Source organism: Armigeres subalbatus, chromosome 2 (genome assembly GCF_024139115.2).
Source record: "Armigeres subalbatus isolate Guangzhou_Male chromosome 2, GZ_Asu_2, whole genome shotgun sequence".
In the NCBI taxonomy this organism is placed as follows: Eukaryota; Metazoa; Arthropoda; class Insecta; order Diptera; family Culicidae; genus Armigeres; species Armigeres subalbatus.
Genome location: NC_085140.1, coordinates 299202950 through 299216366, shown reverse-complemented (window position 1 = coordinate 299216366; position 13417 = coordinate 299202950). Strand labels below are relative to the sequence as shown.

Genomic DNA, 13417 nt, shown 5'->3' with positions numbered 1-13417 from the left:
AAAACATGGTGCTGCAACATGGTGCTGGATGTAAACATTGCCGGTTAAGCAATAAACACACGAAGTCAGAATGTCGAAGTCGGATGCGTAAGCGTCATGTGTTGTATTGTTAAATTATATTCAACGAGATGTATTGCATTGTTGCGTGATTCTCGACGTGATTAATTGGCGCTTTGATGTTGCATGAAGAAGAAGAAGCAGAAAGAAAATATATTAAAAGTTTTCGCACGAGAAAACATACAAAGATATCTCTGAAATTCTAAAGGCAATCTAATTAAAAACGGTAAACAGTACGGGGTTGGACTTTTCTCATACTGTGTATTAAGTATGATATCACAGAGTAAAAATTGAAATTGAAATATTGTGTTTATTGTGCAGTTGAAAACAAGCCTAACCCCGTACCGCTTACCGTTTCTAATTAAATTGCTTCTATATTTTTGAGAAGAGTTTCAAAAATTCCTGCGTTTGGTTTCTAGTGTGAATATTTTAATTATCATCTTTCTGCTTATTCATCTTCATGCAATATCAAAGCGCCAATCGCCAATGCTCTCGCGGCAGTATGAAGTATGAAGCTTAAAATAGGAAAGGCAACACTAGCGCCACCCAATCGGTAGACGGCTTCAAGAACTACATCTCATTTCAGGGGGTGGCGCTACCACGATGATGCTTTTATGCCCAGAGAAGTTGAGAAAATTTCCAACATAACGTACCAAATCACACGAAATTGTTTTTTGCCAATTTATTCAAATTAAAGACACATGTCATATCTTTCGTCAAGATGTAAATAATTTTTAAATTTTTGATTTTCAAACTTCCATTGCAGAACAAAATTCGTCGGGTTCACGTTGCGGCTCGAGAGGGCAGTCTACGCGATCTCCAATCGGCGCTGGACCGACGGAAGTTTGCCACAGCCAAGGACTCCATTTCACCGCACGGTGCCACACCCCTGCACGTGGCCACCATCTTCGGACACTCAGGTGAATTATTTCTATTCTTGTTCCGATTTAGCATATAATCTCTTTGTTTGAGTCTTTTTTGTTGTTGTACACATAACTTCGTGGTACCATTCCCACGCAACACCAGCCAGGTAGAACATGTGTGTTTGTTCTCAATCACGGTGGTGACGGATTGAGTAAAATTTACCTTCCCTTGACGCACGGGAAATTATGTTTACCTCAGCACATGTGGAGCTATAAAAGTAGTCTATTATTATCAAGCTCGGCAGCGTAGCACAGCTTTGTGAGCTTGCTTGTTTGTGCTAGATTTATTGTTAAACAAATGAATCACTACACAATAAATGGTCGGAAAATACGAAATTTGGCCAAAACAAATTCCAACAAGTTTTACCTTCCTCGTACACCAAGATGTAATGAAAGGGCTATATGCTCAGTTCAAAGACGATTTTTTGATAAAAGCACAGACAAACAGACGCACCTCTTAGTGAAAATCACAAAATATCGTCATCAAAGAACCATTGAAATACTAGCGCCATCTGTTGAACAATCTACTCGAATCGAGTTGCGTTTGACGCTCCACTTCTGAAAGCAAAGCCTTGAAACAAAAGATATTTTAGTTACTAGATAAAGATGGTCGCTGTCGTCGCTGTCCGGATCCGGAACACCTTTTGCTGGCGAGGATAGGGGAGCTAAATGTCAAAGAAGGAAAATCCATACGATTTGACAGGAATGTACCACACATGTTTCGGACAGCAGAACAAAGGGAACCGAAGCGACAATCTTTATCTAGTAACTAAAATATCTTTTCTTGAAACGCGTTTGCTTGATCATGGTATGTCATGCTGCTATGGTGACACCAAGATTTTTTTATGTACAGGTTATCCGACAATATCCCCAACTCAGCCATCTTGGATTTTTGTATGGAATTTATGCTCGTTTGTTTACGTTTTGCACTGAAAATGTATGTTTCCCCCCCGCGCTGGTTATTCCCATCTACTGACGAAGTCGGATAACCTGTACATAAAAAAATCTTGGGTGACACATTGTTTATTTTTATCTGATTCATGATGGCTATCGAAAAGTGAAAATAACAAGGGCCTCATACGCCTGTCACTGGCGAACAAAGCTCGTGTACTCTGCATCGAGCTTAGAACCGGTGTTAGGGCGCAAACGTTAATGCGAACATATTTATATTCTGTTAGTTACTGTAAATAAATTTTTTTTCGAGCCGCTATAATCAAACAGGTATCTCAAGCATACCATATCGTTATATTGCTGCATGATTGAGTGTTTAATTTTGATAAAATATCGAAAACAAAAGTGTGCATAAAAATTGCCTCGCCATAACAAAAAGGTGGTAGAGAATTAACACTGTTGTTTACAGTTTAGAACCAAATCCAGATGTCGCACATGTTGGGGTAGGGATTCAGTGCTCCGCTTTCTCCCCCTGGAAAATAACAATAACTCAATAGGGGAGCTGTACCGGTTTTGGCCAATTTTGCGAATAACTCCAAAAATAAAGCAATTCGCGAGGGTTTTATTAGTTCCATCAAAAGATATATCCCTCACGGTTCAACGCTGATTTCAACTGATCGATTATATTGGAAAAATATGTATTTTCCAGGGTTGGCCAAATTAGGCACTAAGTTGGCCAAAACCGGTGCACATCCTCTACCGTTTGTTTATTTTTATGTGTTTTGATAGTAAAATAATTCGCGTTAAAACAGGAAAGTATTGCACTGTGTGGCGTCTCGAGTGACTAGGGTTGTGGTACCGGTAGTACCGGTACCGGAAATAGCGGGAATACGGGCGATTTTCTAATTTTCATCAATGTAATGGACACCAATTTGCCTGCGGGATGACATGATGTGCTAACTATTCCAAATGGAGGAAAAATCCATACGATTTGACAGTTCAGTACCCAACATTTTTTTTATTAAGTTCATCACTGAAAACTATATATCCAATATGTTTCGGACAGCAGAACAAGGGGAACCGAAACGACAATCTTTATCTTGTAACTAAAATATTTTTCGTGTGGATCTACTTCATCAACACCTTCTTATTTACTATTTTGGACAGAATGCCAAATATAAAACTAATCCAATTTAGGCGGCCATTACCGCTCGCGGAAAACAGAATACCACACATGACTGAACGTATATCTAAGTCATTCTTAATTTAAGGTAAAAGGAGCAAATTATTCAGATCAAAATCCAACATCAATAAAAAATACTCTAGTACCGGTATTTTCCCGGTACTACCGGTACTGGACTTTTTCAGTACCGTAGTACCGGTACCACAAAAAGGGGCCGGTACTAGGAACCCTCTCGACGAATGAAAATACTGCCGATATGAATTAAATATACAGATAACATTTAACGATAGTATAACCAACCAAGTTTTCAACAAAATTAAAAATATGTATATCAGTTCAGTTTTGCTTAATTTGGTATTTCGAGCGTCAAATACTAGAGTGGTTGACTGCTAGCGCCTCTAGTGAGGGAATCGCCCAAAATAATTCATGTACGATGAATTGAATTGAAGTGTTATGTGTGTTTGTTTGTGATAAAAGGCTCAGCGACTCTTTGTGTTATTTTCTCAATCCAGTTGAAAACCGGAATGGGGGTATAGCGATGTTGGATTTTTCTCACAATCCGTACGTTAAACCTAACTTCGGAAGTGGTGCGCTGAATAGCGCTTCGCGATATGAAAACAGCGCACCACTTCCGAAGTTAGGTTTAACGTAAGGATCAATCCGTACGTTAAACCTAACTTCGGAAGTGGTGCGCTGTTTTCATATCGCGAAGCGCTATTCAGCGCACCACTTCCGAAGTTAGGTTTAACGTACGGATTGTGAGAAAAATCCAACTTCGCTAGCCCCCAATTTCGGGTTTCAACTGGATTGAGTATATATACCAATCGACTAAGCTCGACACAGTCGTCGACTGGGAGCGATACCGGCACCATGACGTAACACAATGCACCAACTGTTTCAACTTCGGTCATGGCTCCCGGAATTGCCACATGAACTCGCGCTGCAAGTGTGGCGAACCCCACCCGACCGATAAGTGACACATGATGGAGGTGGCCAATCCCAGGTTTGCCAACTGTGGCAACAAACATCGGGCCATCATCAAAAACTGTTCAAAGCAGGCGGAGTTCTGGAAATCCGGAAGAAGCTGCCACCAGGACCCTGCCGAAAAATAACCGTGTTCCTGCAATCAACGGTATGAACTCATCGGCCGTCACGGCTCCTCGTCAAGCGATTCCAATCCTCTTACCTGACAGTTGCGTCGGTTCAAGCTCCAGTACCACCGGCTCAATCCTTCAGCGAATGGCCCCCACTCTCTTCTCTCGGATTCCGTCGATAGCCGGAGAACGAAAGTGTCCCACCGGAAGAATCTGCTCCGCTCTACACCTCGGAGCAACTGATGCCGAACTTCTCGCAGCTTGCCACTCGACTGCGTGGTGTCAACACTCGATTCAACCAGGTCTTCACTCTAGGCATGAAAATGGCTGCTAGGAAGGGCCTGGTCAACTGGAACGCTTGCTCACTCAAGAGCAAAACCATTGATCTGAAGAATTTCCTGAAGGAGAAGGAAATAGACGTGGCGTTCATCACCGAAACGCACCTAAAACCGGAGGTGAGCATCTACATCCCGGACTTTTGCATAGTGAGACTTGACTGGCCAACCAGGGGAGGTAGTGTGACCATCGCCCTTCGCTTCAACATTAACTGTCGACTGCTGCCAATGCTTCCAGCTGAGTGTCATCGAGGCCATCGGTGGTGAAGTTACCATTCCTGCCAAAATCAAGCCAAAACTGGCGATTAATCATCGGAAGGCGGAAGTAGGCTCCCCGGTTAGTCGCTATCAGTAGTTCCGACGAAACTACAATCGAGTGAACTGGCAGCGGTTTCGATAGTGTGTTGACTCCAACGCCGACTACGAGGCGCGGACAGAAACGCCTGAAACAATCGACCGGCAGTTGAGTTCCATCGAGGACGCGATCTCAGTGGCCAGGGAGCGATATGTACCGACAGCTTGGCAGATAAGCAACACCCTAACCATGCATAGATTTGCATTCACCAAAGATTTGCTTCGATTGCGGAATGTCTCTCGCAGGAAGTTCCAGCGTTCAGAAACATCGATGTTTCAAATAATCCGTGCTGTTCCAGACGGTGCTAAACCGTTCTGAAAATTGACCAAAATACTAAAATCTAATGTCGAATTCGTTTTTAAAAAGTTCCAACCTAACTAGGTTCGCACTAGAGTCCTATAAGAAGAGTAACGTCATGTGACACGTTTGACAGGTCTCCTGCTCGTTTGGAACGCGCATTTGTATGGAACTGACAGACGATTCTGTTCCAATTCTGACACTTGACGACACTGTTATTATAGTCACTGTAGTTTGCACTAGTTCCAACCCCAAAGCTGTCGGGTTCGCACTGTGTTGTTTCACGGTTTCGCACCAGGTTCACCAATACAACTGCATATCAGAGTAAAAACGAAACTGTTTGTGCATTTAAGGTGATTATACAATCAAGCCATGTGGTGAATTTCAAATTCACCACAAGGTTTTCTACTCGTAACATCAAAAGTTCAAATCTAGCGTAATAATTTTCGTACAATGCTGAAATTAAAGTCGATTGTTTAGCATGAGTAAGCAAACGATCTACGGATGTTTCATCCCCATGGGCGTTGTGGTTCTTTCAATTCGTGCTCTCGAAGAATCACTAGAAAAAGCACGTGGTTTCCAAGATGGCCGATTTGTGGCTTTGTTGAATAACCACCTTAATAAAGAATGCACATCAAACTCCGTTTTACGGGGTTTTTATTGTCTATGATATTTGTCTACATTTGCATTATATTTAAATTCCCTTAGGTCTTTTTTCAGTAATCCCAGGAGATTTTGTTTTAAACGGAAATGTTATGGGCCTTCGATAATTTATTTGCAATTTGTTCGAAAATTGCCCCATTAATTATTTTTTAAATTTTATTTTATTTAAGTAGTTCTTCAAAAAAAAATCATACGGAAATTCTTCAAAGAATTCTTATTATTCTTCCAGGTTGCGAATTCTTCCAGCAATGCATTTAAACAATATTTCAGGCTTTTCTTCATATTTTTTTCCAAAAAATCATCTGGAAATTCTTCCAAGAGTTTCTACGAAATTTCTTCCAAGAATATCTCTGGAATCCCAGGAATTCCTTTGAAAGTTTCTCCATAAATTCCTCCGGAAGTTCCTCCAGAAATTTCTCCGGAAGTTCCTCTAGGACTTCTGAAGGTATTCCTGGAGGAACTTACGGAGGAATTCCTGGAGGAACCACCGAAGGAATTCCTGTAGAAGCCACCGGAGGAATTTCTTGAGGAACCACCGGAGTAATTCTTGGAGGAACAGCCGGAGGAATTCCTGAAGGAACTTCTTGAGGAATTCCTGGAGGAACTTTCTGAGAAATTCCTGGAGGAACTTTCTGAGAAATTCCTGAAGGAACTTACGGAGGAATTCCTGGAGGAACTTCCTGAGAAGGAACTCCTGGAGGAAGTTCTAAAGGAATTTCTGGAGGAACATCCGGAGGAATTCCGGAAAGAACTTCGAATAAATGCCTGCAAGAACTTGCGGAGGAATTCCAAAAGGAAACTTCGAACAAAAGCCTGAATGAACTAGTGGAGAAATTCCTGAAAAAGCAGAAAGGAATAGAGAATAGGCGCCGTCTCCGAATTGGCAATTCTACGCCTTTGCTCGCAAGGCTACTGGAGACCCGAGGGCGATCAGAGCACTTGTGGCAAAATTTCAATAAGACCTGGATGCCCTGACAGAGTATCTCACCTCACGTTGTATCAACAACGCGGCGAGGAGCCAACTGATCATTTCCCCCCAACTCTAAATTCTCAAAACATGGCAATGGCATGCCTGTGAAATAAGCAAGATTATTTTTTGACAACAGGTTGACAAGACGGTGACAAAGTGTAACGTTTTGTTGAAACTGCTGTACCCTTTGATCAACCGCCGGTCGTCATTGTCCCTGAAAAATAATCTTGCTGTCTACAAGCAAATCATCCTTTTTGTGATCGAATACAACATGCTGGTCTGGGAGAGCTGTGCAAAAACTCTTCACCTGAAATTTCAACGGGTCCAAAACAAATTCCTGCGGATGTTCATGGACACCCCACCCAGGACAAGCACATCTGAGGTCCACAGTAAGACCGGGATAAAAACCTTACAGGATCGCTTTGGTGAGTTAAGGAAAAGTTTAGGATTTGTTGCTTGCATTCGGATCAGCCTGCGATTAGTTTATCAAATTTTTGTTATGTAAATATTAGTGTAGATAGTAGTTAGATTGGGCTACGAATGACGAGTTGACTAGGAAGAGGCGACAAACATAGCCCTGGTCTTCACAAGTTCCAATTCTCATGCTTCCACGGGTCTGCCGATGACAATAGACCGCTAATTAAAAGTTGCGTAGTTGGCTGGTAGTGTAGCCTTGGCACTGTTGAACTTCTATAAAAAGCTGCATATGTCCGCAAAAGCAGGCCTTATCAAAACGACCGTATGCCGCTCAAAGCACACTAGCCTAATCATGGAGTTGGTAACTTTAATCAAGCCTGCGTGAGCGAGTGTTCCTCCTGTTAGGGGCGGCCCAGAGCAGCGTATGACCCGTAGCGGGCGACTGAATAAGAATTACAGTGTCACGACAGCTATTCACGTGGTAGCGTGGTAGCTTTATCACGTGGCTAGGTATTGCAACCCTGGTGAGACTGCATACTGAAAAACCAACAATCAACCCCGAAAATGTAAACGAAAATACTGGATTGAGCAATCGACAAAGGACACGGCAATGTTTAACGAAAACTGATTGGAAACTCGGTATTTGGAACGTTAGGACCCTGCTGGAACCTGCACGAATTGTTCTCCTTGCTCGAGAGTATCAAAAGGTGAAGGTGAGGCGAAGGTGGAGGGGGCACACGCAAAAAAAAGCGTTCATGAATTCGTGAACTAACGAGTTCACGGTGTATTTTTTCGGGAACAGACAGTATCACATCTACTACAGTGGCGACGAGAAGGCGGAACAAGGAGTTGGTTTCGTAGTGCTTGATTAGCAACAGCGTTGAATGATTAGATGATTGCCGGTAAGGGATCGCATCTGGGTGTTGAGAATTAAGGGCAAGCTCTTCAACTACAGCTTGACCAATGCTACATACGCACCAACCAACGACAAACCCGATGATGTGAAGGACAAATTCTATGAGCATCTAGACAAGACCTACGGAGAATGCCCAAAACACGACGTGAAATGTGGGAAAAGGGGAGGAGTTCTTTCGCCCAGTCATTGGAAAGGAGAAACTCCACGCAAAAACCAATGACAACGGCCTGAGGCTAATCAATTCTACCGCAGCCAGAGGAATGACTTTCTGTAGCACCTATTTTGCACGCAAGAATATTCGGAAGCACTCCTGGAGACACCCAAACGGTGATACGCCTTCTCAAATCATGTTTCGGTGGACGGCGGCATTTCTCAGATGTCATAGATGCGAGGACCTTGCGAGGGCCAAAAAATCTACTCCGATCAGCTTCTAAAAGCTGGAAGTGACCAGCTGAACGATAAAAACCACCAAGCAATTGAAATGATTTGGGAGGGAGAAGAAATGCCTTCGAGCTGGCTTGATGGCCACATATGCAGGGCCAGTAGCGACCGATGCCGTTCAAAATAGTGACTTTGAGAGAATCTTTTTTTTCGTAATTTGTATAACGAAACAATAATTATGACGATTCAGGTACAACGAGCCTGGGATTGAACGCACGACCGGCAGGATCATGCTTTCCGAATTTTTAAATAATTTTCCTCCAAAATACGCAGATTTTCCAACTTGCTGTGGTTATTCATGAACGATTTTTGCTATGGAATTTGATAGCGCATGCATTCTTCAAAATTGGGGAAACTATTTTTTTAGAGCAAACCCTTCATTACATCTGTCACATCTACAAAAAAAATAGCCGCTTGAGAACAATTTATATTTTCTTGAATATTTTTTGCCAAACTTCTCAAGTCTCAAGGATCAAGTCTCCTCATATTGTGGCAACAACGCAAAATCCAATTATCCTGAAAATGTGGTGGGATGTTGGCATTTTTATCAGTGAAGATCATTTAGCAATTTTACGTGGCCACTTAAAAACATCTTTAAGAGGGACACAACACAGTAAATAATAGAGTAAATAAGGTTGTCAATCAAAAAAATAACTCGCCACATAACGATCATTTGTCTAGAGGATCTATAATAAAAATACGCTACAACAATACTACTATACTGCCGTGAATCACATATTTGTCCCATATGAATAGGAAACCCAGCAAATATGGGACAGATATGCGATTCACGGCGGTATAGTTCTCGGTAAAATAGCGGAGAATTAAGTCTCCCAAGAAATTACGTCTTCCCACCTTCCCCTACTGCATAAAGTTTAAGCTTTAAAACAAAATCTAAATCGGCAGGTCTCCTGCTTGCATGATTGTATACCAATTTAAAAATTGTGACGTAAAACATTTTTAGTTATAGCTACTAGTGAAATGCGAATAAGAGCAGCGAGTTGAATGGCTGGCGAAGTTTCTGAGCGATCATTTTTCCAAGATTCGTAATTTCATTTCCGCCATGATCAAAACATCATCCGACGGATACATAAGACTTTATTTAAAAAAAATTCAAAAAAATAGTTTCAAAATAGTTGAAAATAGTGACTTTAGTGACTTGTGGTCGAAAAAAGAGACTTTTAAGTGACTTGCCCGAAAAAAGTGACCAAGTCACTAAAAAGTGACCCGCTACCAGGCCTGCGTATGTCCTATCTACAAAAAATGGCACATACTCGATTGTCCTTATTATCTATGTATGACACTCCTCAATGGGGTCTCCAGTAGCCCTGTGAGCAAAGGCGTAGAATTACTAATCCGGAGATGGCGAGTTCGATTCTCGGTGCGGTCTAGTATGTTTTCGGGTTGGAAACATTCTCTACGTCCTGGGAATTGTGTATCCATTGTACTTGCCACACAAGATACACACTCATGCAATGGCGGGCATAGAAAAGCTTTCAATAAATAAATGAGGAAATGCTAATAGAATAGTAAGTTGAAAAGCAAGTCAAGTTCCAGATGGAATATAGAGCCAGAAGATTCCCCAATTCTGTTTAACAGACTGCGTCCGTTTGCGGAGACCCTTGTCGGCGGATGTTTAATCTGCGACAAATCCTTGATAAATTATGGAAATAAAACTTGCGAACTCAGTGAAACGGAATAAGCTTAATCGGCTGATTCGTGTGATGCTTGATGGTTCCAAATTGAACGTCAGAATATCCGGTGGGACATCCGATTCGATCGTAACGTTAGATGGATTGAAGCAGGGCGATGCCCTGTTATGCAACATACATAGCTCTGGAAGGTGCAATTCAAAGCTCTGGTGTGCAAAGAAACTAATTATCATCAACAAGTCTTACAGTCCTTGGTTTTACGGATGACATCGACATCATTGGTGTAGATCGCAGAGCAGTGGAAGAGACTTTCGTGCCTTTTAAACGGGAGACTAGAAGAATAGGACTGATCATAAACTCTGTCAAAACTAAGCACCTGGTGGCTGGCAGAGAACGTGACAATCTAAACGGTGTTGGTACACTCGTGTTGCGGCTGCAAATAGGGCTTTCTACGGTTTGCATAGACAACACGAACAAAATTACCTCTGAACACATAGTTGATTCGGCCGTTGGCCCTATATGGTCATGAAGCATGGACGTTAAAGGATGCAGACTATCAAGTTCTCGGAATCTTGGAGCAATAAGTATTGCGTTCAATATTTCGTAGCGTGGTGAAAAATGGCGGATGGCACAAACACATGAAAGGCAGGCAGGCTGATCAAATACGGCAAATTACAGTGTGCTGGCAATGGATACCGGAAGAGAGATCAGCAAAAGTGAAAAGTGTTTAGCAGAGAACTTGGAAGAGGACGTCGGCTGCGGAGTAGACCCCGCAATCGCATTCGATAACTGTTTGCAATCCAGGAATGTACGTGTGCGGTCGGTGTGCAGGAAGACTGGCGATTGGCGGTCCAACAACGAGCCACCTATGACTGTACTATGTGACTGTACCTTCGCTTTGCTCCGACCAACACGGAGTGTGCGACCATCATAGGTATACACACTCAGTTTTTATTTCTGCAGCTCAGCAAAAATCCGCACAGCTGTGCGCCAGCAAAAATGAAAACTGATATTCCGGCAAAAAAAATGTCGTTTGTTAGCTGGTTTTCAGCTATCTAGTAACGATAGTAATCTCGGCAAAAAACATGTTTGCTGGGGCATGGCTGTGCGAATCTCGGTAAAAATTTATCATTTTGCCGAGTTCCCGTTAAAAAATAAGTTTGTAGGTATTTATTACGTAGCTCGTTGCGATTGTATTGAATCATATTATCTCTTTTGACGTTCGTCATGGTTGATTTTATACGCCCTCTTGGGCCTGCGTAGCCTTTTTTGCGCCGGTGGGGTTGTCGTATCAAGTCTGTTTAGCGTCCCATGCAACACCAAGACTTAGGCTAATGCGCTCTGAGCAGCAAAGACTGCTTTGGTTAAGGGTTAACCAACTCTAAGAATTACAATGTTTAGTGTTATTGTTTAATGTCCCGCAATAGTATTTCGTGGTAGGGGAACTGAGGGTAGGACGCCCACGTTAAGGAAAATGCCGTTTTTATCCATGAAAACCACCAGTTCAGCCAGTTTTCACCAGCGCAAACTGAAGAACAGCTTATCTGCTACTGATTTCCGATGACAGTTATCTAATTTATCATTTTATTGTTCATAAATTTGATTTTTAAAAAGCACCCACAAAAAATGATTTTGAAGCCATGTGGGGTGAGATCCCGAGCAAAGTCGGTTAACAAAATGAGAGCAAATTGATATTAAGCTCTGCTGTTGAGATTATATTGAAAACATAATTTGTTGTCAATTGTTAGTTAATACAAATTTATAAAGCAACATGTTTTCAATATGCATTCCTTAGGGCCAATTTCTTCACCTCCGCTTAACTCTTAAGCGGTGCTTACCCATACGCTTAAACCTGGTTTAAGCACTAAGTGGAGGTGAAGAAATCGACCCTTAGTGATCATAATGATAGGAGCTTTACATCAAATTATGCTGTCGATTATCTAAAGTGTGTTTTACGAAAATTAAAGGCAATCTACAAACAAAATATGCTGTTGTTGTTATGAATGCTCATAAAAATAATCTAATTGAATACTCATTTTGAAATCAAATTAAAAATCTTATGATATTAAATGTAGTAATCATGTTGATTTCATTGACAGCAAAAATGTGTTTTCAGTATGATTTCACAGGTAAAAATATTCACTCATTTCTGCTGTGTTAACCGTTAATCCATACAAAACGAGATCAACTGGAGTAATCAAATAATTGACATCATGACAGCAAATTTTGATTTCGATTTGATTTCAGTCTTTGCTCGGGATGCGCCAGTGGATGGGTTAAAACGCGCATGTGCCCATCGTACTGATTTTCATTTTCATTTTTACTTACTTACTTATGGATCCTGTACACCTCCGGTGGTGCAAAGGGCCGACTTGAAAGACCTCCATCCTGAGCATTACCCGGCTATCGCTTTAACCTGTTGCCAGGTTAGATTTCGGTCGACTTCTTTTATTTCTTTATTGAGGCTTCGTCGCTATCTGCCTCTGCTGCGATGTCCCGCTGGGTTCCAGTCTAATGCTTACTTTCATTTTCATTGCTTACATTAAAGCAATTAACCGAATGTTTCAGCTGCTTCGGTCATACGAAATGAGCATGGGCGTACTGCCCCACACCGACCTCAGAAGTTCGAGGGCCCATAAAATCGTATTAAGACCCATTTTGACGACGATTTCGTGTGGAACATAAAGAATACGAGTAAGCATCATGGCTCATGGCTTAATTTTTAATTTATGAATGTATAACAGTGATAGAAAGACTAAATGCCACCGAGCCAAAATTGCATCAAAACATGCAAAAATAGTTAATTTTTCGAGATTTTCATATATAATTAGAGTACAATCATGAAATGTATGTATCCAATATCAATATTTTCCATTGCTTTATCGTATAGACTATTGAAAATAATCACAATGGGGATGTTTAGCCTTATTCAAGGGTGGCGCGTTTTGTCCCCTATGGGCGTGCTACCCGCACTTCCCCTATGCTTAGTATCCATGATTTTCATCAACTAAAGTACACAGAATACATGTAGTGCCTAAAACGGGCCGTTGTGCTTTCATGCTCTCTTAATCAATCAATTTACTTTATATCATCAATTTACCATAGATACAGCCAGCTTTTTATAGACATTGAACAAAGCCCACTGTCGAACTAAAGCCTGTCCACGTTAAATTTCGGACACCCATCATCCAATGCGATTTTTGAAAATTTTCACGAATCACTA

The 13417-nt window shown here is 41.6% G+C and overlaps 1 protein-coding gene across 7 annotated transcripts in view; it reads left to right on the top strand.

Moving 5' to 3' along the window:
* LOC134212475 (arginine kinase Lit v 2.0101) overlaps positions 1 to 13417 on the top strand; it is a 122563-nt gene that overhangs the window by 100960 nt on the left and 8186 nt on the right. For all 7 annotated transcript variants that reach the window (XM_062690379.1, XM_062690378.1, XM_062690373.1 and 4 more), the window contains one exon: positions 824 to 977. In XM_062690379.1, coding sequence (XP_062546363.1) covers positions 824 to 977 — 154 coding nt within the window. The remainder of the gene's footprint in view (positions 1 to 823; positions 978 to 13417) is intronic.